The 27151-nt window shown below is 43.4% G+C and overlaps 1 protein-coding gene across 1 annotated transcript in view; it reads left to right on the forward strand.

Moving 5' to 3' along the window:
* LOC126187494 (valine--tRNA ligase-like) overlaps nucleotides 1-24181 on the forward strand; it is a 196204-nt gene extending 172023 nt beyond the window's left edge. Inside the window, exon 19 of the mRNA XM_049928626.1 lies at nucleotides 23942-24181. Within this exon, the coding sequence (XP_049784583.1) occupies nucleotides 23942-23961 (20 nt within the window). The 3' untranslated portion in view covers nucleotides 23962-24181. The remainder of the gene's footprint in view (nucleotides 1-23941) is intronic.
* The last annotated feature ends 2970 nt before the right edge of the window (nucleotides 24182-27151 follow it).

Below are 27151 nucleotides of genomic sequence, written 5' to 3' on the forward strand. Positions count from 1 at the left end.
ACGTGCATTCGGGAGCGTGAGAGTTACATTCGTCTAGGGCAACACAATAAATCTGCAGTGGCAGAACATCACCATGACTGCGGAAAAGAAATAAAATTCAGTGAAGCCTGTGTGTTGGCCAAGCAGCCAATTATGCCGAAATGCAAAATCAGAGATGCCATCGAAATACTCAAGCACCCTAACAACATGAACAGGGAGGATGGACTCAGGCTTGCCCCATCTTGGCTGCCAGCAATCAGAGCCCAACAGACCGCACTGTCAACACGAGGCACGAGCACTACCAGCTAGCAACTGCCGCTGCCGGGCCGATGTCCAGCAGTTGGTAAACAACAGCAAACTTCTCATTCGACAGTGGCCACCAATCGTGGCACATAACACAAGAGCCAATGGACAACAGAGGTCATGTTCTCCCTCCACCGCAATAACCTATTAAAATAAAGTTCCCTCTCCTTCTTCCTTAAGTGACCAATAAACTAACTACCTTTTTAAAATTATGACGTAATGGCATGCGCAGTGAACACTAACAACAAAAGGACACTGCATAGCTAGAACACACCATTAGACCCAGAAGAAGGCCGCTGCAATCGTGGCCAAAACGTTGGTTTTCTATAGCAGCAGTAGTTTTTACATTATGACGCGGTACCAAACCCAGAAAACTTTTATGTTGACTGACTCTGGCCGCGGAAGCCTACGCAATTATATTAGTAACCTGTATGGGCAGGAAACACACAGCAACATCCGCAAACTGGAAACATTCAGGAAGAAGAAAGGGAAACTTCTCAACGATCTTATCTACTTGAAGAGGTGTCGGGATCAGGACACTGTACCTAAATTTCTTTAGTTCAAATTTAACATCGACACTCACAAAGCAAGAAGCGTCTACAGGCGAGCAAGTAAATCTCTTCTGAAGGAGCGTATTCAGCAGGTGCGGAGAGAACTTTACTTCAACAACAAACAGTTGCTGCAAATACATCTTCTGCTATCATCTACATTATCACCTACCGACTGGAATAACGTCGACAGAATCACGCGTATGCAGCTAGTGAAACCGCCGCCATTCGCCAGAAGAAGAAATTTGAGCAGCTAGCAAAGACGACATGGAACACTACGCCTCGACTGGATATGTCTCGAACAGTGGTGAACCTCTCTTCTCATCCCATCAGCAACGCAGCTACAGAAGCACTAGCTAAAGGACTAAACTTTGCTGTCACACCTGAGCGGATTCCCACGGAAGAAATTATCGAATCTGTGGAAACAGCACTCCGGCACACATCTGCGATAGAAGCTGAGAAAATTAGACAGGAAACTGTTTGAGTCCTACTACGTGCCAAGCCACAGAAACACAACCTTAACAGAGAGGAAAGAGCAGCTATCAGGGAACTGAAGAACAACAACGAAATTGTGATATTAACAGCAGACAAAGGCAATGCTACTGTCATCTTAGACACCTTACAGTATGAAGACAAGATGAAAGAATTATTAAATGATCCCATCTACAAAGAACTAAGGGCAGACCCTACGGCGAAGATAATTCGAATGACACAGGCCACGATTAAGGACTCGAAAATTGACACTGACACAGCCAAGAGTCTTATTCCCAGCGTACCAGTCTCTCCTAGAATTTACGGTGTTCAAAAGATACATAAGGAAAGTTGCCCTTTGAGGCCAATAGTGAATGGGATCCATTCGCCTACTTACAACTTGACAAAGTACCTAGCCTGCAAACTAAGATGTCTAGTTGGCAAGACGGACACTTATGTGAAGAACTCAACACACTTTATAGAACGCCTAAAGGGAGAAACAATTTTACCTACGGACATCATGGTCAGCTTTGACATGAAATCACTGTTTATGAATGTGCCAGTAGATGAAACCATCCACATCCTTCAGGAGCATGTCCCACCAGATATATGCGACCTGGTTGAGTTGTGCCTGTCTTCAACGTACTTCAAATGGCAAGGAAAATACTACGAGCAGACAGACGGCGTTGCAATGGGGTCTCCCCTATCTCCGCTGGCAGCCGACATATTCATGGAAGCCTTTGAAGTAACGGCCCTCAGTTCAGCTCCCTTACGACCACGTTGCTGGCTTAGATACGTGGACGACCCGTTTGCTATATGGCCTCATGGTGAAACGGAGCTACACAAGTTCCACGAATATCTGAACAGTATGCACGGGAAGATACAGTTCACGCTGGAAGTAGAAAAGAGTGGTACTATCCTGTTTCTAGACGTCGAAGTGTACAGGAGAACGGAGGGCACACTGGGGCACAGAGTACATCATAAGCCTATCGGCACGCCCAATCCTACCACCACCCAATGCAGAAGAACTCTGTCATCCGCTCTTTGGCAATCCGTGCTCAGCACCTAAGTGATGCTCAAAACATCACACCTGAGCTCAAAAGGTTATGCACAATGTTTTTAGCCAATGGCTACAGCCATAAGTCGATAAACACAGCCTTGTCGACCAACACAAGCAAGAAAGATAAGCAGGAAATAGACAAACTGCAGCCAACAGTACGCTTACCGTATGTGAAAAACATCACTGACCGAATAGGCAAACACCTTCGCCGTGTTGGACTGCAGCCTGTCTTCTATAGTGGTCGTAGGATCCAGGACGTGCTAGGCTCCACCAAGGACAAGGTGGATGCATTACACACTGCAGGCGTTTACAAGGTGGAATGCGAATGTGGAGAGGTATACATCGGCGAGGCTGGTAGGCCAATAGTAACGCGCATTCGGGAGCACGAGTATTACATTCATCTAGGGCAACACAATAAATCCGCGAAATACTCAAGCACCCTAACAACATGAACAGGGAGGATGGACTCAGGCTTGCCCCATCTTCGCTGCCAGCAATCAGAGCCCAACAGACTGCACTGTCAACACGAGGCACGAGCACTACCAGCAAGCAACTGCCGCTGCCGGGCCGATGTCCAGCAGTTGGTAAACAACAGCAAACTTCTCATTCGACAGTGGCCACCAATCGTGGCACATAACACAAGAGCCAATGGACAACAGAGGTCATGTTCTCCCTCCACCGCAATAACCTATTAAAATAAAGTTCCCTCTCCTTCTTCCTTGAGTGACCAATAAACTAACTACCTTTTTAAAATTATGACATAATGGCATGCGCAGTGAACACTAACAACAAAAGGACACTGTATAGCTAGAACGCACCATTAGACCCAGAAGAAGGCCGCTGCAATCGTGGCCAAAATGTTGGCTTTTCTATAGCAGCAGTAGTTTTTACATTATGACGCGGTACCAAACCCAGAAAACTTTTATGTCAACAAAATAATTGTTGGAGGTTGACTTGCAGTATCATCAACTTCCAAGGACGCCTTTTTGGTAACAAATTTATCCATTGCAAACTTAATTCACAATACACTAAGAAACTAAAATAAATGAATAAAATATACTCATATAAAATAGTCCACTAGACAATAAAGTCGGAACACTAAACGCACCTGCAGCATGCGCTGAACGAAACTATCCACACTGAATGACTGTGACAGCAGGGTGGGTTTTATATAGTCGTGGTGTCGTAATGTCTTGAAGCATCAAGGCAATGTGAGGCGGAAGGTTCCAGGCATTTCTGCTCCAGTTCTTGTGATGTCGCCGCGGCTGCAGCACTGGCCTGCTGGCGCCAGACTTTACCCGAAGGTTTGCGCACCCAGACAAATTCTAAGTGTGCCCGCAGCACCACAACACTATCATGATTCACACCACTCTTTTTCAGGTAACCTGCTTGTTACCACAATAATTATTTGTTTTAACTCATTACTGAATGTACACTCCTGGAAATGGAAAAAAGAACACATTGACACCGGTGTGTCAGACCCACCATACTTGCTCCGGACACTGCGAGAGGGCTGTACAAGCAATGATCACACGCACGGCACAGCGGACACACCAGGAACCGCGGTGTTGGCCGTCGAATGGCGCTAGCTGCGCAGCATTTGTGCACCGCCGCCGTCAGTGTCAGCCAGTTTGCCGTGGCATACGGAGCTCCATCGCAGTCTTTAACACTGGTAGCATGCTGCGACAGCGTGGACGTGAACCGTATGTGCAGTTGACGGACTTTGGGTGAGGGCGTATAGTGGGCATGCGGGAGGCCCGGTGGACGTACCGCCGAATTGCTCAACACGTGGGGCGTGAGGTCTCCACAGTACATCGATGTTGTCGCCAGTGGTCGGCGGAAGGTGCACGTGCCCGTCGACGTGGGACCGGACCGCAGCGACGCACGGATGCACGCCAAGACCGTAGGATCCTACGCAGTGCCGTAGGGGACCGCACCGCCACTTCCCAGCAAATTAGGGACACTGTTGCTCCTGGGGTATCGGCGAGGACCATTCGCAACCGTCTCCATGAAGCTGGGCTACGGTCCCGCACACCGTTAGGCCGTCTTCCGCTAATGCCCCAACATCGTGCAGCCCGCCTCCAGTGGTGTCGCGACAGGCGTGAATGGAGGGACGAATGGAGACGTGTCGTCTTCAGCAATGAGAGTCGCTTCTGCCTTGGTGCCAATGATGGTCGTATGCGTGTTTGGCGCCGTGCAGGTGAGCGCCACAATCAGGACTGCATACGACCGAGGCACACAGGGCCAACACCCGGCATCATGGTGTGGGGAGCGATCTCCTACACTGGCCGTACACCACTGATGATCGTCGAGGGGACACTGAATAGTGCACGGTACATCCAAACCGTCATCGAACCCATCGTTCTACCATTCCTAGACCGGCAAGGGAACTTGCTGTTCCAACAGGACAATGCACGTCCGCATGTATCCCGTGCCACCCAACGTGCTCTAGAAGGTGTAAGTCAACTACCCTGGCCAGCAAGATCTCCGGATCTGTCCCCCATTGAGCATGTTTGGGACTGGATGAAGCGTCGTCTCACGCGGTCTGCACGTCCAGCACGAACGCTGGTCCAACTGAGGCGCCAGGTGGAAATGGCATGGCAAGCCATTCCACAGGACTACATCCAGCATCTCTACGATCGTCTCCATGGGAGAATAGCAGACTGCATTGCTGCGAAAGGTGGATATACACTGTACTAGTGCTGACATTGTGCATGCTCTGTTGCCTGTGTCTATGTGCCTGTGGTTCTGTCAGTGTGATCATGTGATGTATCTGACCCCAGGAATGTGTCAATAAAGTTTCCCCTTCCTGGGACAATGAATTCACGGTGTTCTTATTTCAATTTCCAGGAGTGTATTTTAAAAGGCAGCTATTGTCAAACAAGGAAAAAAATTACAACATAATTATGTGATTCTACAAAGCATAATATAACAAATAATTTTCTTAAATTATTGGAAAGGGGGGGGGGAGGGGTCACTCTGTCCCCCAAACGAATTTTTGAGTGAGTTCAGGTCCTCCAAGGCCCCATGGAGTCAATGCCTGTGCTCATATTGAAACATCATCGTCTTCAAGCACTATTATTTTCTTTGTACCTCAAATGATTTTATGCACCTCATTTGGTGCTACTTTCTGACTGTCGATTTTTATTGGTAACTGTCTCCTGAACCACAACAACATTTTCAAAAATCTTCAAATGTCTGTGCAATAGTCTCTCTGTTGTTAGTTACTGTTCTTATTACCATTTTAATTGGTGAAACGTAATTTCTACACAACGTAAGATTCCGTTTTTCTCATACTCGTATTATTTTTGTAATTTCTCTTATCAAAGTTCCATTGTAACTCCTTACCTTCTTTGAGATAGTTCCACATACTTTTGTTCAGCTCAGCATAAGTTAAAATATGAAAGCAATATGAGAGCAATAGCATTGCTCTTGTGCTCAGATACATGTAAAGGACAAAACAGAAACTCTGATTTCAGTTCAGTGTATTTTTTTCATGTGGAAAAGTGAAAAAATGGTACATAATTGATCATACATTTATACTTACTATATTTGCTTCTGCAGAATATTACATTCTTAATTGTAATTTTGTGTTTAAATTTGATATAGTTACAAATAATGACTTGTCCAATATCTAATGTGCTGTATGGTACACGTGAGATTTACTGGAATAAATACTGTGCAATAAATATGATGGTAGAATAATAGAAAATAAGGTACTGGTACCAGTAACTTAGCCAGGTAATGAGTATTAGTTGATTTTATCTGCGCAGAAACAAAATACAACATTTGATGAATGGGCACACACGATGTTCAAAGGTATTTTTAAAAACACTGTTGCAGCTACAAATTGATGACATGGAAAAAATCTAACTGATGCAATGTTAAACAGTTTTTTATTAATTGAAGAAAACTGACTAAATGAGCATAAGCTGTGTGTGTGTGTGTGTGTGAGTAAGTTTCATCTTTGAGCTTCCATCATCCATATGATGCATAATTTTAGATGGGTGTCAGTTTTTACCTTGGTCCCAGTATTCTAAAATCGTAAAGAGATAGAAATGTTTTCTGATACTGTGGTGTATGTGAAGCTTTATGGGGACTGGGATCTCTCTGCTGTGTAGTGCGATTGCTACCCCACCATCCTGGGTGGGGTAGCAATGGAGTGGATGCCGGGTAGCTGTTCAGCATTTCATTATGAAAATGTCATTGTTAAAACATTCTTTTATTGCTCATCAGCTACAACAATGAGGATGATACTTGGAGAGGCCAATGTCCTATGGGCATAAGCAGTAAGCAGCCTATAAAATGATGAGACCATCAGGAGGCAGCACCCCAGTAGTGTGAAGTGTCGTACTGCTGGTAGAGTGATAATGGCAAAGACTGAGAAAGGATGTTGTTCACAGTAGTGGGTGGTGGCCCATGATGCAGGCTAGGGGCAGCCTGGCTTCACAGGGCTGCATGTGCCGAGGTGCACTGACTCATGCCTGGACCTGGTGTGGTTGAGACAATTCACAGTAGCGGCATCTGTCCACACAAGCAGAGGCTGGCAGCAAGGAGTTTGCCTGCACACAAGCTAAAGTCGCTGAGTGGCTGCAACACCCCAGGCTTGAAGTATAGGCTACCAGGTGGTCCACCAGTTGGAGAGCACTAAATCCACAGCGTTGGTTTCAGTGTGAGCAGCAGGGGCGCAGCTAGTAGTGGCAGACTCCGGAGGTGGAGTCTGGTTGATCCATGTAGATTTTTAGATCACTGTAGGCCCCTCTCAGAGCTGGTGGCTGCCAGACTTATATGGACTTGGCCCATCCTTGTTTTGCTAAAGCATCAGTTTCTATCACGTAACCCATAACAGAACCATGGCTCAAATCTCAAGTAATCAGGTCACCCATGCTGTAGTGGCCTTGCCTTTCTGCTGCATCAATGCTATTATGCCTCAGCCTATCTGTTTGGATGCAGCGTGTGTAACTAACTCGATGCCTCAGACACAGTACTTGCCATATCAGCAGGTAGTTCCCAATGCAATTTTGCTTGGCTGCTCTAAACTGTCCTGCTTCTGCCACCACTAGCATTATCATGGAAGATGTCTCAATTTTACTTATTTGTGCCACAACAGCTTAAATAACATGTAAGTTCTACCGAAAATAATGGAAATTAAAAGGAAACACACAGGAATGATTCCAAGGTAAGCTAGTAATCCTGGTAATTGTATGTAAATCTTTTTCTATGAGAAACAACAAAAACTCACTCCTGCAAAATTCTGTCTTGGACATATACTATTTTTTAAAATTTTGTGAATACTTTGTACAAGGTATATTATTTAGATAAATACAGTAGAAATACTTCTTTTAGTAGTAATGTATGTAATTCATGCGTTAGGTACGTTGTCACAACACCTCGAAGTGTTCAGTGAAATTGTAATAATACTTGGTAATGTAGATAACTGTGGGTGTGTATTAAGCTCAAAATTTCTTTACCGCTTTAGAAGTTGTACGTTCCAAATTAGTACTGAGGCTGTATTCAGTTCACTCCATACTGTTATGGCATGGTTTTCTATTTCAGGTTAATATATTGTTTCTTTTTCTCCATTGTAGTGACTCAGTATTCATTTGCAGTGGTGTCCTTACCATCATGGGAAACCTCAGCCTTTGTTATTTTAATTATTTATTTACACATTCATTTTGAGTAGCTGTAAGTTTTCTCATAGTTTCACGGTATTTGCATAGGTCAATATTTTTAAAATTTTCTCTATAGTAAAGCTCAAGACAGACCAGATAGCCAAGCATGCCCAAGTACCCACTTCCAGGTCACAAGGAGGTGCAATGACCCCGAATTGAATATGCCTCATAGATTAACGGTGGTGTTCACTGTGCAAGCCAGCCTGAATGTAGTTTTTAGATGATTTTCCTCATCCACTTTGGTAAATACAGGTCTGATTCCCAGGTTTTGCCTCAGTTACTTTATATGCAAACACTGTGAGAAAACAGTGTCACATTTGGCCAACAAGTACGGGTCTCCACGAAGTTGGAGATGTAATGCACAAGTCATGACGCTACAGTGGCTGGATACAAGACATTGGAAAGGATGGGAAGCACAACACAGAAGTAAATTGTCTATAAAGTTAAAAAACTAAGCTTTGTGGTACTGTAGTCCATATAGGATCTTAGCTTGCAGACAAACTTATACTTCATTCTCTGCATTAAGCATGATATGGATGTGGTACTTGAAAGACATATAGTCAGCAGACCATATATCCAGTCACTTTTGACAGCTTACAAAACTGAAGATGCTGCTGCTTAATAAGTTACCTCTTAACTTATTAACCCTCAGGATTTTTTATCTGAACAAATTGTGCTGAAAAGTAATGCCGCCAATTTTTTTGTGAAAACTTGTAAAGGTTTTTAAGTAAAACAAACATTATTAACATTCATATTTATATTTCAACATAGTCACCCTGGCAAGGAACACATTTCTTCCAACAAAAGACCAGGCTGTTGATACAATCAGTGTAGAATGTTCAACTTTGTTGGTGGAGCCACACCCTCACTTCTGCCTGCACTGCTTCATCGCTATCAAAGTGAAGTCGTTGAAGGCATTCTTCAAGTTTTGTAAACAGGTAAAAATGAGATGGGGGCTAGGTGAGACAGTATTTAGCATGATCGATAATAGTGAACCCGAGGTGTCAGATTGTTGCAGATGTCCACAGCACTTGTGTGTGGTCTGGCATTGTCATGCTGAAGGGGAGGACACTCCATTTGTGTACAAATTCTTCAAATTAAAAACTTGATTACAACACACTGTTTTTCACACATCAGCATAGTTATGTTACAGACTACCATGTTCCACGCTACAGTTCAGAGCCCACAAGTGGCAGAGAGCTGCAAATGTGTAGACATGAAGAATAAAGGTGTAGAGTGATTTTAATATTTTCTTTGTTTAAAATGCCATGAAATTTTAAAAGTGTAGAATTTCTTCATTTTTTGCGAATTTCTCATGTCTGAGAGACCTCTTCTTATTTTTGTTCACTTCTCTTTTCCCCCTTATCTGTTTAGTCCTTCGTGGCAAATTTTTGATACCAAGATTTTACAGTTTGGTATCAAAGTTGTAATTCTCTAATAAAATTATCAAATTTATACTGTCCAGTCATATTAATGTGACATCTTTCAAAACACTGAATAACCATCTTTTGCAGCATGGACTGCTACAAGACATGCAGGGAGAATCAGTAAGGTTCTGGCAGGTACTGACAGGGATGTCAAGCTACGCTGACTCCTGCGCAGTGACCAGTTGCCCTAGGTATCTCAGTTGAAGATATGTGGCTCGAATAGCCTGATCGAGGTGCCCCCCAAATTCTTGATGTGGTTTAAATCTGCAGAGTTTGGTGGCCAGTGGAATACGGTAAGTCATCCTAAGAAATTTTGGTCTTATGTCAAAGCGGTAGGTGGATCAAAACAAAATGTTCAGACACTCTGTGACCAAAATGGTACTGAAACAGAGGATGACAGACTAAAGGCCGAAATACTAAATGTCTTTTTCCAAAGCTGTTTAACAGAGGAAGACTGCACTGTAGTTCCTTCTCTAGATTGTCGCACAAATGACAAAATGGTAGATATCGAAATAGATGACAGAGGGATAGAGAAACAATTAAAATCGCTCAAAAGAGGAAAGGCCGCTGGACCTGATGGGATACCAGTTCAATTTTACACAGAGTACACAAAGGAACTAGCCCCCCTTCTTGCAGCAGTGTACCATAGGTCTCTAGAAGAGCGTAGCATTCCAAAGGATTGGAAAAGGGAACAGGTCATCCCCGTTTTCAAGAAGGGACATCGAACAGATGTGCAGAAATATAGACTATATCTCTAACATCGATCAGTTGTAGAATTTTGGACCACGTATTATGTTCGAGTATAATGACTTTTCTGGAAACTAGAAATCTACTCTGTAGGAATCAGCATGGGTTTCGAAAAAGACGATCGTGTGAAACCCAGCTCGCGCTATTCGTCCACGAGACTCAGAGGACCATAGACACGGGTTCCCAGGTAGATGCCGTGTTTCTTGACTTCCGCAAGGCATTTGATACAGTTCCCCACAGTCGTTTAATGAACAAAGTAAGAGCATATAGACTATCAGACCAACTGTGTGATTGGATTGAAGAGTTCCTAGATAACAGAATGCAGCATGTCATTCTCAATGGAAAGAAGTCTTCTGAAGTAGGAGTGATTTCGGGTGTGCCGCAGGGGAGTGTCGTGGGACCGTTGCTGTTCACAATATACATAAATGACCTTGTGGATGACATCGGAAGTTCACTGAGGCTTTTTGCGGATGATGCTGTGGTATATCGAGAGGTTGTAACAATGGAAAATTGCACTGAAATGCAGGAGGATCTGCAGGGAATTGACGCATGGCGCAGGGAATGGCAATTGAATCTCAATATAGACAAGTGTAATATGCTGTGAATACATAGAAAGAAAGATCCCATATCATTTAGCTACATTATAGCAGGTCAGCAACTGGAAGCAGTTAATACCATAACTTATCTGGGAGTATGCATTAGGAGTGATTTAAAATGGAATGATCATATAATGTTGATCGTTGGTAAAGCAGATGCCAGACTGAGATTTATTGGAAGAATCCTAAGGAAATGCAATCTGAAAACAAAGGAAGGAGGTTACAGTATGCTTGTTCACCCACTGCTTGAATATTGCTCAGCAAAGCCCTTGTGCTGTCCCGGCTTGATTATGGGAGTGTAGCATATGGCTCAGCGTCGCCCTCGGCGTTGCAACTGCTGGACCCTGTTCACCACTGTGGGGTTCGACAGGCGACAGGAGCATTCCGCACCAGCCCTGTTAATAGCCTCCTTGCTGAGGCTGGGGTTCCTCCGCTTCGTATTCAGCGTCAACAATTGTTAGCCAACTATGCTGCCCAAGTCTGTTGTTCTCCCCGTCACCCTAACTACCGTCTCCTTTTCGCTAATGCGGCAGTCCATACCCCACACCGGTGGCCTCGATCAGGCCATACCATTGGGATCCATGTTCGGTCACTCCTTAGTGACCTCGAGTCTTTGCCTCTTCCATCTGCTTTTCAGGTCCACCCACATACACCACCTTGGTGTATTCGTCGGCCGCAGCTTCGGCTGGACCTCTCACAATGGCAAAAGGATTCAGTTCCTCCTGCAGTCTTGCGCCGCCAATTTCTTGCTCTCCTCGATGCATCCTGCGACTCGGAGGTTATCTATACAGATGGCTCGATGGTTGATGGCCATGTGGGGTATGCTTACGCTCATGCGGACTATGTAGACCAGTGCTCCTTGCCGGGCGGCAGTAGTGTTTACACCGCAGAGCTAACAGCCATTTTTCGTGCCCTTGAGCGGATTCGTACCAGCACTGGTGAGTCTTTTGTCATTTGCAGCGACTCTCTCAGTTGCCTACAGGCTCTTGACCAGTGCTACCCACTCCATCCCATTGTTGTTGCCATCCAGGAGTCCGTTCATGCTCTTGCACAGCGTGGTCGTTCAGTGGTGTTCATATGGACTCCGGGACAAGTTGGGATAGCGGGAAATGAACACGCCGACAAGTTAGCTAAAGAAGCCACCCGCAAACTGCCAATGGAGATCGGCCTCCCGGCAACTGATCTCCAAATGGTGTTACGCCGTTGGGTCTTTGGGATGTGGGCAGACGAATGGCGCACTCTGTCTGTACCCAACAAGTTGCGGCGTGTAAAGGAGACCACGACCGTGTGGGGTTCCTCCATGCGGGCCTCTCGCAGGGATTCTGTTATTCTCTGTAGGCTCCGCATTGGTCACTCTTGGCTGACGCATGGTCATCTGCTGCGTCGAGAGGACCCCCCTCATTGTCGCTGTGGTGAAACCATGACGGTGGCCCGTATATTGTTGGAATGTCCTCTTTTAACCGCCCTCAGGCAAACTTTTAACCTCCTGGGTGATTTATCGTGTCTTTTAGCTGACGATGTCTCTATGGCAGATCGTGTTTTAGGTTTTCTTCGAGCAAGTGGCTTTTATAGGTCCCTCTAATTTTATTGCGTCACCCTCTTTTGTGCTGTATCTTTTACTTTGTTTTGTGTTGTAATTCGACTCCACCCTAATCTTTTAGGCTGGAGGTTTTAACGTGTTGCACAGTGGCTGGCTCATCCTACTATTTTTGTGATCAGCCAGCCACAGTCCTCTGCTGTTCAGTTTTAATTCCTTCTGCCTTTGTTCTCTATGTTGTTTTTGTTGCTGTGCTCCGTTTTCCGTGTTGTCTTCCCATTGACCTTGGGGCTTTTCTTCCCTCGGAATTATAATTTTAGTGCTTTGCCTGACTGGTGGCTGGTTTCACTGTGCTGTGTGTGTTTATGAAACAAGGGACCGATGACCTCTGCAGTTTGGTCCCTTTAATCCTCAAACCAACCAACCAACCAACCGTGTGATTGGATTGAAGAGTTCCTAGATAACAGAATGCAGCATGTCATTCTCAATGGAAAGAAGTCTTCTGAAGTAGGAGTGATTTCGGGTGTGCCGCAGGGGAGTGTCATGGGACCGTTGCTGTTCACAATATACATAAATGACCTTGTGGATGACATCGGAAGTTCACTGAGGCTTTTTGCAGATGATGCTGTGGTATATCGAGAGGTTGTAATAATGGAAAATTGTACTGAAATGCAGGAGGATCTGCAGGGAATTGACACATGGTGCAGGGAATGGCAATTGAATCTCAATATAGACAAGTGTAATATGCTGTGAATACATAGAAAGAAAGATCCCATATCATTTAACTACATTATAGCAGGTCAGCAACTGGAAGCAGTTAATACCATAAATTATCTGGGAGTATGCATTAGGAGTGATTTAAAATGGAATGATCATATAATGTTGATCGTTGGTAAAGCAGATGCCAGACTGAGATTTATTGGAAGAATCCTAAGGAAATGCAATCCGAAAACAAAGGAAGGAGGTTACAGTATGCTTGTTCACCCACTGCTTGAATATTGCTCAGCAGTGTGGGATCCGTACCAGATAGGGTTGATAGAAGAGATAGAGAAGATCCAACGGAGAGCAGGGCACTTTGTTACAGGATCATTTAGTAATCGCGAAAGCTTTATGGAGATGATAGATAAAGTCCAGTGGAAGACTCTGCAGGAGAGATGCTCAGTAGCTTGGTACAGGCTTTTGTTGAAGTTTCGAGAACATGCCTTCACCGAGGAGTCAAGCAGTATATTGCTCCTTCCTATGTATATCTCATGAAGAGACCATGAGGGTAAAATCAGAGAGATTAGAGCCCACACAGAGGCATACCGACAATCCTTCTTTCCATGAACAATACGAGACTGGAATAGAAGGGAGAACCAATAGAGGTATTCAAGGTACCCTCCGCCACACACCGTCAGGTGGCTTGCAAAGTATGGATGTAGATGTCATAATGGGGCATTTCGAACCACACACATACACTGCAAATTGTGTGATGTGTTGCATTGTCCTGGTAGTGGATGCCATCGTGCCAAGGAAAAACAAACTGCACGTAGCAGTGGACATGGTCCCCAAGGATAGATGCATACTTGAGTGAATTCATTTTGTCTTCCAGAACCACAACACTCCCTCCTCTGGCCTGGACCCTTCCAATGGTAGTTCCAAGATGTTTGCTTTGGTATGTTTCATGCTGTCCACACCAGTGGAACATAAAATGTGATTCAGACTGAAAAGACCACTTGTCACCTCTCAGTGGATGCCCAGTTATGGTATTAGCATGCAAATTGCAGCCTTCATCACTGATTAACAGCCGTCAGCATGGGTGCATGAACCAGGTGCCTGCTGAGAAGGTACATATGCAGCAACATTTGCCAAATGGTCATTGAGGAGATACTGTTGGTAGCCCCTTGGTTAATCTGTGTGGTCAGTTTGCTCAACACTTACATGTCTATTTGCCTGTACATGTCTCCACAGCCACCATTTACCCCTGTCCTTTATTTCCCGTGTTGCACCAAAATTGCCTTGGCACTGGTTTTGGATAGTGCCATTTTGCCATGCATGGTATACTTCAATCATAATAGCATGTGAACAGTTTACAGACTTAGCTGTTTTGGAAGTGCTTCCATGCCTCATCTGAAAGCCAATGATCATGCCCTATTGGATGTCAGAAAAGTTGCTCTATTTTCACGTAATGAGGAAGACAGCACTGTTTTCGATGTACCCCCCAGCACTTTATATACCCTCCACTGCTAATACTGCTGCCTGCTGTCTGTGAGTGCCTGTTGCATGTTGACACTGAACATTCTTGGTGGTCACATTAATGCGACTGTATCATGTATGTTGTTTGTGATCTATCATATGGTGCTTGGTGGAGGGTACCTTGTATCACTATTAGTTATTTTCTTTCCGGTCTCACTTGCATTTAGAGCGAGGAAAAAATGACTATGTGCCTTCATATTAGCCTTAATTTCTCTTATTTTATCTTTGAAGTCCTTATGCAAAATGTACATTGGCAGAAGCTGAATCGATCTCCAGTCAGCTTTAATTGCTTGTTCTCTAAATTTTTTCAAAAGCATTCCATGAAAAGAATGTTGTCTTCCCTCCAGGGAAGCATCTTGATAATACTTGCATGCTGATCAAACCTACTAGTAATACATTACTAATGCTGTGTTCAAACATCATGAGATTGTTTCTCCTACTCATCTGCATTAACTTGCATTTTTCTACATTTACAATAAGCTGCACACCATCTGTAGATTTTGTCAAGTCATCTCGTATCCTCCAACAGTCACTCAGTGATGATGATCAGCATCATATACCCTTCCTTGCACCATTTACTTTTTTGACATACTTATGCAGCTTAACATAAAGCACGCTAACTTCTGATATAGGGTGGTGAGCTAGACCTGGAACAAATTCACACAGCAGATTAATAACTTTTTTTACTTCCCTGCCTGAATGAACAGACATTAATGGCAATTGAGAGCCATCCAAAATTAATTCTAAATAAATTAACTGATTTTAAATATCTTGGCGATGGCTGTGTTGTGTGTGGATGTACTACCTATTAGTGACATATGAAAATTTGTACCAGACTGGGACTCAAACCTGGGTTTACCACTTATCACGAGCAGTCACCTTGACCGCACTGCCTATCCATGCATGCCTGTTGAAATGACCAAAACTTCCATATGCCACAATGTATGCTTCCCTATACCACGGCCCCCAACATTGATTACTAATGCTCACAGCTTTACTCTGAATTCCTGCACCAGTGAGAACAAGACTAAGAAGGATTGAGACCCATGATATTATTGTCTTGTACCCACTTCAGCATTTAATATTTACTTTCATGTCTCAATGACCAGACATTAACAACAATTGACAGCCACCCACAAATAAATATTATGTACTGTGGCAGGCACAAGACAGTAATTTCATGGGTCTTGATCCCTCTTAGTCTTGTTCTCACTGGTGCAGGAATACAGATTAAAGCGGTGAGCATTAATTGATGGTTTAGGGATGTAGCCTTTGTGATATATGAAAGTTTGAGTTAGTCCATGAGGCAAACATGGATAGCCAAAGTGATTAAGATGACCGCTCGTGATAAGTGGAAAATTTGGGCTCGAGTCCCAGTCTGGCACAAATTTTCATACTTCACTAATGGGTAGTACATTTGTACCTATGACGATTGATGCCAAGATATTTGTGTTCAGTAAATTTATTTAGAATTAATAACTGTTGGTCTGGTAGATCAGCCAGCCTGGGTGTTTTTCTTATGCAAACTTCTTAGGTTGCATAGACAAACGCTGGATGATCTCAATGTCCACCCCAGAAAATACAGTGCACAAACAGTTAAAATATGGAAACAGGCAGAATATAGTAATGTCCCCCAGTGAACATGATCAATGGTGGATCAGAGGGACCACTGTTATTATCTGTCAAGTGCTACCAGAGGCTCACTCACAAGGTCACATAGGCTTATTACAGCTTAATTATAGTGGCATGAGCTCAGTTAAATCTCTTGTGACTGCTATTTGGATATCAACCCTGCTTTGGACATTGCCTTTGTGGCTTACATTGTTGATGTTTACACCGGGCTCCATTCAGGACAACCTCGGCTTTGTTCACAGACATTTTAGTGATGATGAGTTCTTTCCCTATTGCGTGTTCAGTGGTGTATTCAGTTCCAGTTCCTGTGTTATGGACCCCAAGTTGCAACAGCAACAGTAACAGTTTGCAGCTCAAGAGTAATGGCAAAACAGCAGCAGGCATGTCTTCTCCAGATCATGCCTCAGCAACAACAAACACACCAGTCGGTGGTTGTGGCTGTGCCCTCGCCACCATTTGCTGATCATTCAACAAGTCATCTGAGAGCTGGAAATATACCTCCAGCATTTTGAACTACACCATTTTGCTTATAACATTTCTGGTTTGTGGCAATGTTCTTTGCTTTTGTCATCTACTAGCTCTTTATACAAAGTGGTGTACAAATTGAAACCACTATCGGGACTGTACAGTGTCCTGATTTATTTGAGGTACAACTGGGTGCCTTACCCCTGTCAGGAAGGTCGCCACTAAAACTTAATCTAAATCTGAGCCTGGGAAGTAGGATATACGAGATTATTCATAAGTACCTCCAGAATTTCAGAAGACGACAGTGCAAAAACTACAAGACATACTGAAAACAGACACACATTAGTGGACAGAGCATCTCGCCAGGTTTGTAACTCACACTACAGGTGCTCATTATGGGCTTTGTTTGTAATGTGGCAAGCATCAATTTGCAGGTGCAAGTCATTGATACCATGTGTCCAGGCAGGCGCAAAGGCCCCTTTGCGAATCTGGTAATTGGGTTGCCTATCTACAGCAGGGAACTAATTTAGTGTGACAATATGGTGATAAGGGTTAACAATGAAAACTGAGGACAGTACTGCTTACAGGTGAAGTCTGTAGTTATAAGAATTCTGCTAACCAACTGTAGGCTTCCCTTTACCAGCAGTAGGATGCTGATACATAGAAATAACAAGCAGCAAATTGCAATTGGTTCTCTGATATCCTATCATGGGAAACGTGTTCTGTTGGTAGTCTAAAGATTAAGGACGGTCTCAAGGTGGCTCTATGCCTGATGCCTTACACACATGTTATGCCACTGTCAATCACAGCGGATGTGTCCGTGTAAGGCATTGTTGCCATTTCGTTGCACACGTTTTCAGATGGTTTGGAGCACCCGATTGCCTTAACTTACAAAATGTTAAAAGACCGTGCAGCTCAAATATTTGAGCTTCAGTCTAAACTCCTGGATAAGAAAGGCACAGTGCAAGGGAGAATACTCACCTGTCATTAGAGGCCAATGCAGTGATTATCAAAAAATCACAGGACAAGGACTCAACAGACCCATATGCATATAGACCAATCTGTCTACTGAATGTACTAGGCAAGGTCCAGGAGAGGCTACTATGTGATAAACTACAATCACACAGACAGCTTCTGGGCCTCAGTCCACATCAGTATGGGTTCAGGCTGCACACGTCTATCAACAATGCAGTAAATAGGGTATTACACATAACTCACAGCACACAGGGCAGGTATGTGACGACAATATTAATTGGTATATCTGACTTTTTGACTACTTTTGGTGGCATATGCTATTTTGCAAAGTTAAGACAAATGCAAATCTCAAGAGCTTTATGTAACACAGTGTTTCCACAAGTTTTGGAAATCAGGGAATATGGGGAAATTTCAAACATATCAGGGAAATCAGGGAAATTTGAAAAAAACACAGGAAAAATCTCGTTTTTTATCTCAGTAGATAAAATGGTTTGTTTACTGAAATGTCATGCTTCGTCACTGGCTGGGTGCAGCCCAGTATGTGTGCCACTTCCCTACTCCCTCATTCTTACTGCTTCTCCCCTTCCTACCACTCCCCTCAGCTTGCAGTCAGTGCTGCCACCACTTCTTGTCACTAGCCTAACAGCTGCCGATGAGAGCCAGGGGGCATGAGGAGTGGTTTGTTTGGATCTGATTCTCAGAGATTGTTGATGCAGCGGTCATGTGTGCAAGAGTTGTGTCTATGTGATTGTATGAATATGTGTGTGCTCTCGTTTTCTGACAAAGGTTATGGCTGCAAATTTAGTTGTGAGAGTGTGATTGTCTTTTCTAGATGCCTGTCTGTTGCTCAGCGATCATCTTTACAGTGAGTTGCTATGTAACCTCATTAGTATTGATTCTCAGAGTATTCGCACAAGTTATCTGTCGCATGGACTCATCACTGCAGTCTCATTTCATCAACATGGTGTCTGTGACATATAAGTAGCTGGCCACATGAGTGGAGTTCCATGATGGGCCAAAACCGTACGCCAGTTTTGTGGGTATCTCTACCGGATCTGAAGCCCCTTGTTTCACACTAATGTGGAGGCCCTGTCCATTAGATCTAGTCTTGAAGGAATGATTTATGTTCCCTTCTATACACCTAACGGGCGCACATGCATAAGCAGTTTGCTAGTTAAGAAAACGGCAATATATGATGACATGTGCTGGAAGGGCCACACGGCCTGGTTCTAACATATTAACCCAAAAGCTAACGAATACAGTAACATTTTAAATGAGCTAATACCTCTTGATTGAAGAGGGTCTGTACTGGGTGGACCATGGGTGACTTGCAACCTTTGTTCAGCATTGTCCAGCAGCATGGGAAAACTGCTTCAATGGTGCACTTGGTGGCAAAGGTGTGCCAAAATGGCTGGGGATAGAATAGTAATAACTGACCTGGTAGTCCTGGTGTGGACTGCACTTCACTGCAGTATTTGCAGTACACTGCATGCAGTATTCGAACTGCTGATACTGGGAGGACGAGCTGGGCGTCCAGCACCAGGCTTTGCACTGCTCTGGTCAGTAGAATCACCGGAAGTGACCAGCAAGTGTGTTACGGGGTTTGTTTCCGGTCTATGCAGCCCATTGTCTGCTGCTACAGATGGAGGCAAGGGAAGGAGTCACCACAGTCTCACCATTCTGCCCACAGGCCAGGTCTGTTTGTGGCATAATGCCGTGGATTTTCATGGTATTTCCATGGAACAAGGACTGTGGTGCTCCTCAGCAGGCCAGAGGCCATGGGTGATGGATTTCAGAAATTTCAATGGTCTCACCACAAGTACATTGTAGAATGCAGTGTTTTATAGACATTTTATTTATTCTAGTACATTTTATCACTTCAAAAGTAGTTTATATATTAGAAAGTATGGACGATAAGATGAAGAAAGGATTTCAGAAATTGCAATGGTCTCACCACAAGTACATTGTAGAATGCAGTGTTTTATAGACATTTTATTTATTCTAGTACATTTTATCACTTCAAAAGTAGTTTATATATTAGAAAGTATGGACGATAAGATGAAGAAAATTGTGGCAGTCACTGGCGGCTTGTATGATATGTACTCATATATTTCTCAAAAGAAAAATCACACAATACATGTAAAATAATAGACATAACACAATGGGTAATAACTGGCAATAATGAACATAGTAGAACCAACATTTTATTGGCAGTCACCTATGGTCTTGGTTTACTAGTACTGGTTTACACAACTCTTCCCCACCTTATACATTCCTTTCAAGAGACCTACTTTTTTCTGAGGTTATTTCTGAAATAAGTGAAGGTATTTTAAACCTGTCTTGTGACACCAAGGAAATGTGTATTTTTGTCACCAAATGCATTTCATTTTATTGAAGTAAAATAACAACAGTGGTCTTAATGAAGCACATACACAATTTGGCTTGCTTTCTCCATATAAAAGCAGTTCATTACAAAAGATGTTGATGTTATTACTTAAGATTTTTGCCCACACAGGGGAGAAATACAGAAGCTCTTACATTTTTCTGTCAACTTATGTCTTTACTTATCCTTGAGATCTCAAAATTTGTCAAGGAAAAATGCTAAAACTTGCCTAGAAATCAGGGAACTATCAGAGAATTTCACTTGGGAAAACTTGTGGCAACCCTGTAACAACTTTCTCAACTACTGCAGAGACAGAGTTGTAGAACAGCGAGTCGGCCACCGGAGAGTTGTCAAGAAAATAACCAAATGGTGCCTACAAGGGTTCATATGTGGACTCATATTCTGAGAAATTGCTATTGAGCAACTGACAGACAACCTAAACAGATATGATAGAGCAAAGAGGATAGTAGTGTATGCTAATGATTTGTTCATAGTGATATTGGGAATCTCAAGAAGACACTTACAACAAAAAGCTACACAGCTCCTCATAGACATCAATGAATGGTGTAAGACCAATAAACTAACAATTGCAGCTAATAAAATGGACTACTTACTACTAAAAGGTGAACTGAAAAGAAATCCCAGCATCAAGATAAATAACACAGCCTCGCAATGCACAAGAGTGATGAGATATCTAGGTTTACACATTGACGACTAACTGAAGTCCACTGAACATACCAGACTTAAATTGACAAAGCACTGACAATAATGCATAAATAAGCAAGACTAATACAACAAAATATAGCCTACCCATAAAGATAATACATACATAATCATCTCACACTACTGGAATCCACAATATGCATTGCAGTGAGTGCCTGAGTGCATCAACTGAAATTTGCAGCACATAAAATCATTGTGAGGTGTGGCAAAAGAAGTACTCTTTTCAGGATGTCAGGGGCCTCCAGCCCATCATCATCAGTGGAGGCACTATGCGAGGTGATGGGAGTGTGCCCCATTGACATCACAATCCATCAGAGAGCAGGAGCATACTAATTGAAGAAAGGCAAATGTGACAAGGTATTTGAAATTGTAGGAGAGGACATCACAGAAAGGCACCAACTAAATCACTGACAAAATGATATCTGGCAGTGAGAATGGGATTTGACAGAAAAAGAGCATCACGTCTATATCTTTTTCTCAAACATTGAGGAACGAATGAGGCCAAAACATATAGATCAGGCCAAAACATATAGATCCTGCATGTGGCATGGTCTGTTTTCTCAGGGCCGTGGTCCATACTCAGAACACCTCCATCCATTTGGTCTCAGCTAAAACCTGTGGAGAACTAGAAACTCCTGAATATGTCACTTTACACTACGGCAGACTCACACACAAACAGCTGATCATAACAACATAGGATGAAGTCTATGACAGACAGGTGATTGGAGCATATTGAATGACGTAACTGACAATACGTCACATATATTACATGAATTATACAAACAACAACAAATGTTCACAAACAAGAAAAAACACAGGAACAGGATACTTGGAATGACTCAGACAATAACATAGATGCTGAAACAGATACAAACAGAGGATTAATTTACAGAACTAGATGTAAGATAAGATTAAATTAAGACACACAAAAACAGAATGTCAGCTCAGTAATAAGTTAATTCAAATTATATAACTGTTATTAAGCTTAGGTAAAATAATAACTGTAATGAAAATCATGCAATTTGTAACTCAACTTAGATAAGTCAAACAATGGAAAATCCAGGATGGTTTGTAGGCCCATCCCAGAACTTCTCACCAGAGTCCATCTCCCACCTTCTACATGTTTCCTTAAGTCCATAAACCCAACCACCCAGGATGCGCCATTGTGGCCGGTTACTGTGCCCCCACTGAGAGAATCTCTGCTCTCATAGACCAACACCTTCAACCTATTACCCGGAACCTATCCTCCTATGTAAAAGATACCAACCATTTCCTCGACCGAATCTCCACAGTTCCTGTCCCTTTACCACACGGTGCCCTGCTCATCACTATTGATGCCACCTCCCTGTACACTAACATTCCTAATGCCCATGGCCTTACTGCTGTCGAACACTACGTTTCCAGACGCCCTATGGATTCCAAACCAACAACCTCCTTCCTAGTCTCCATGACCAACTATATCCTCACCCACAACTACTTCTCTTTTGAAGTCATTACCTACAAACAAATCTGCGGTATGGCTATGGGCACCCGCATGGCACCATCCTATGCTAACCTATTCATGGACCATATAGAGGAATCCTTCCTAAAAACCCAGAATCCTAAGCCCCTCACCTGGTTCAGATTCATTGATGACATCTTTTCTATCTGGATTGAAGGTGAGGACACATTATTCACATTCCTCCAGAACCTCAACAACTTCTCTCTCATTTGCTTCACCTGGTCCTACTCAATCCAACAATCCACCTTCCTAGATGTTGACCTTCACCTCAGAGATGGCTACATCAGTACCTCCGTCCATATCAAACCTCTTAACCACCAGCAATACCTCCACTTTGACAGCTGCCACCCATTCCATACCAAGAAGTCCCTTCCTTATAGCCTAGCCACCCGTGGTCATCGCATCTGCAGTGACTAGCAGTCCCTCTCAAAATATACCGAGGGTATCACTGAAGCCTTCACTGACCGTAATTATCCTCCCATCCTTGTACAAAAACAAATCTCCCGTGCCTTATCTTTCCAGTCTCCCACCAATTCCCACAGTCCGGCCACAGAGGAGCATTCCCCTCGTAACTCAGTACCATCCGGGACTGGAGCAACTGAATTACATTCTCCGCCAGGGTTTTGATTACCTCTCGTCATGACCTGAAATGAGAAATGTCCTGCCCACTATCCTTCCCACTCCTCCTACTGTGGTATTCCGCTGTCCACCAAACCTACACAATATACTCGTCCGTCCTTACACAACCCCCAATCCCTTACCTCATGTCTCATACCCCTATAATAGACCTAGATCCAAGACCTGTCCCATACATCCTCCCACCACCACCTACTCCAGTCCGGTCACTAACATTACCTATCCCATCAAAGGCAGAGCAACCTGTGAAACCAGTCGTGTGATCTACAAGCTAAGCTGCAACCAGTGTGCTACATTCTATGTAGGCATGACAACCAACAAGCTGTCTGTCCGCATGAATGGCCACCGACAAACTGTTGTCAAAAAACAAGTGGACCGCCCTGTAGCTGAACACGCTACCAAACAAGATACCCCCATCTCAATGACTGCTTCACAGCCTGTGCCATATGGATCCTTCCCACCAACACTAGCTTTTCTGAATTGCGCAGGTGGGAACTTTCCCTGCAATACATCCTACATTCCTGTAACCCTCCTGGCCTCAACCTTTGTTAGTCACTGTCTTCACCCATCCAGACCCCTCCCTGTTCCCATTCCAGCACTACACAACCGTCATTTCACCGCCACACCCAGTCTTTTAATTTCTTTTATTTTTATTTCTCTCTTTTCCGCTACTTACCCTCTCCCCCTTCCATACCTTCTCTCCTACCCTCCATCTAAACTGCAATGCTTCACTGTCTGCCACTCTCACCATACTATCCGTATCCCTCCCCCTCCCCACCCCAGCCTCCTCCTACCCCCACCCATTCGCCACTCCCATCATGCACTGGTGCTGCTGCTCGCAGTGTATTTTCAGCTCTCTGAGATTGCAGATGTGTGTGCAAGTTGCGCTTGCATGAGAGTGTGTGTGTGTGTGTGTGTGTGTGTGTGTGTGTGTACTGCCGACAAAGGCCTTAATGGCCGAAAGCTATGATTGTGTGAATCTTTTTATTGTGCCTGTCGTGGCTCAGCATCTCAGCTATATTGTAAACTTAGATAAGGTTTTACCTTACAGGCATCGTGCACACAACATGAAGAAATAAGGAAGTCAGAGACGTACAAATAATGTGCCAATTACTTCCTTGTGTAAAGCACATATGACCCATAACAAATGTAATAAGAGTAATACAACAAATATTTGTACACATAAATTTATCAAGAGTATTAAAGATATTTTGTACACTACATTGAATGTGACCAGCTCAATGACTTGCTGAACTGTCACACCTGAGATTGGTATATAGTTGGATCTGTAACACAAATCTATGTACTTTGTGTTATATTTTATTTCTCCTTCTTAAATGCAAGATTGTTGTTATTTTAGAAACAGGCCCTCTGTTAGACCTCATGCGTCCTGTACAGCATGCCTGCACTGCCCTGTGTCTGGGCACGCATTGTAGTCCAGCATCCTGGGTTGTCTGAAGGAATCATTGTAGGCCACAGGGGCCATTGGCTGTTTGACTTGTGACTGGAAGTGTTTACCTGATTGACCACTGCGACCAGCTCTGTCCACAACCGCAATCGCAGTTGGTGCCCTTTTTCTTCTGTCCACCTCCAATCCAAAGCCAAACACCAGGGTCACTGCCAGATGGGTCCTTTGCCCTCTCCTTGAACCTCTGGTGCCAAGGTATGACCTCCATCTCTGCTCAGTTGTTGGTAGCTGACGGGAACTCAGTTTGGTAACCTGCCGATGGGGAACCACTCTCTATACCATCTGTCCATCACCAGAAGAATCTCATGCTGTAGGCATGCTGCTGCCCTCCGTTGCCACCCCCAGTCCTTGTCTGATGCTCCTGCCATGTCGCAGCATGAGCCAATGGTTCTATATCCACTGGTAGAGAGATTGCAGCCTCCCCACTCTCCCAACCCTATCGGCACCAGTATCAACCAGGAAATTTTCGGCCCTACATGCTGATTTTAAGATGGAGTGATTTAATATCCCTACCAGTGGACATGATCGATAGTGGATCAGAGGAACTACAACTCGGTGTCTGTCAGGCACCATCAGAAGCACGATTGCATGCTTTTGTGGAAAAGGCTGATAAGCAGTTCAAATCTAAGTGAGCAGCTGCGAGCCAATCTTTTTTAGCACACTCTCTAAGCTCAGTTAAATCTTGCCTAGCTGCTATTCAGATGTCAACCCTGCTTTGGACACTGATCTTCTGATTTATGTTCTTGAGGTTATACAGAGCTTCACTCACAACCACCCCAGCTGTGTTCGTGGATTATGCATTCATTTTAGGTGCAGCCACTTTATACAGCTTACGTGATTCTCCTCCCTTAGGTTAACTGACAACTGATAGGAAGAGGATCTAACCATAAAGGTAAATAAAATAAACCAGCCAAATGGTGAAATCAGTGGCTCTGTTATGAGAAGATAAACACTAGGAAAGGGGAGCATCATTTACTTTTTTCTGTTTCTTACTATAAATGTCCTAAACATTTACAAGATTACTAGGAAAGTTTTACAATACAATGCAACAATAAGTCAGTGGAAGCTGATTGTTGCTGTGTTCTGAGAATACTTTATACTTACATTGTAGCTGCTGTGCCAAGTCCATCGGAGCAGTCGTTCGCTAACAGGGTTAGTTTGAAGTGCTTCACCGTGGTCACGAAGTAAGATTCGGGCAGCTTTGCAGTACAACTTCACACATGGTTTAAACATAGACCAGTGCATTGAAGAAATGACTCTTGCACTTGGTGAGTGTGTCCACATAGTACAACTATAGTCAGGTGGTACAGAGAATTCCAAAGAGCAAAGTTCAGTCTGGAGGATGCTGAGAGGACGGGAAGGTCACGATCATGTTACAGAGGAAAACATTGATGCTGTGAAGAAAATGCTGGGCAAAGACGGGTGAGTGGCCTATAGGCAAATAGAGGATACCTCAGGGCTAACTTCACCAGCGATTCGTTTGATTCTGCATGATCATTTCCAAATAAAGAAACTTTTTTGTTTCTGGGTACCGCATAGGTTGACAGAAGAGCAAATGACAAGATGTGTGACTTGGTGATGGGAGATGTTAAAGAAGTTTTCTAAGGGACAATCTCAGTATATGAATAACATCATGACAGGTGGTGAGGCTTTGCTGTACTATTATGATGTACCAACGAAGTCTCAAAACAACATTTGGGTCTTTGTAGATGAAGACATACTCATAGCTTTCAGGAAATCCTGATCAGTAAAGAAGAAAATGATAGCTGTTTACTTTCTTCTTCTTCTTCTTCTTTTTTCATTCAAATCAAGTGGAACTGTGGAGCGTGAAGTTTTGGACACACAGAAGACAGTCATAGCTAAGTGTTACACTGAGCGGTGCCTGCCCAAAGTTATCGAGTCTTTGAAGAATCTGCGACTGAAGTTAAGAATGGACACTTGGTTCCCCTGTCACAACAACGGTCCATCTCACCGCACCAAAGCATGCACCGAATATTTGCAAGGTACAGGACTGAAACTTCTTGAGCACACTCCTTACAGTCAAGACCTTGCTCCTTGTGGCTTTGTACTTTTCTCACATGTGAAAACAAAGCTGAAATGAGTACAGTTTTCAAGTGATGAGGACCTCCTGAGGGCTTAGGACAACAAGTGTGCCTTACTCCCTATAGAAACTTGGGAGAACTGGCTTAGGGATCAGTTTTGGAGGGTGGAGAGGTGTATTCAGTGTGGCAGAAATTACTTCAAAAAATTAAATAAATAAAGCTGTATTGCAAAACTTTCCAAGTAATCTTTGTAACATGAAACTACAATCACCAAAGTATTTTGTGTTAAACAATTCACATGGAGAAAAAAGAACTGTGTTTTTGATCTCATCAAACAGTACTACAGTGCAGTAATTTGATTTCCTGTGAAAATTTACCCTTGTACGAGGACACGATACATTGAAAATCTGTATACAGCATATTATTGTTGTTTGGAAAAAAAAAATATTTTTTTGCTGTATCTTGTTAAGCATCAAAGTTTTGACAGCTCATTTGAGAATGTTCCATTATTGTATCCCTTTACCATTCAAACACATATCTAAATAGCTGTGCTAACATTTTATGGTTTTTAGTATTTCTAAAATAATGGGGACAGGTACTGCAATGCCAGTCTCATAATCAGATTCATTGTTGTTACCTTTGGAATGAGATCTTTTGATCTCTGAGTGATCTTTAAATAGTCTTGGACTTCTGTAATCCACACTATACACACATCATCATTATCAGTGACAGCAACAAATTTGTCCAGTTG

The sequence above is a fragment of the Schistocerca cancellata genome, chromosome 1 (assembly GCF_023864275.1).
Source record: "Schistocerca cancellata isolate TAMUIC-IGC-003103 chromosome 1, iqSchCanc2.1, whole genome shotgun sequence".
NCBI lineage: Eukaryota > Metazoa > Arthropoda > Insecta > Orthoptera > Acrididae > Schistocerca > Schistocerca cancellata.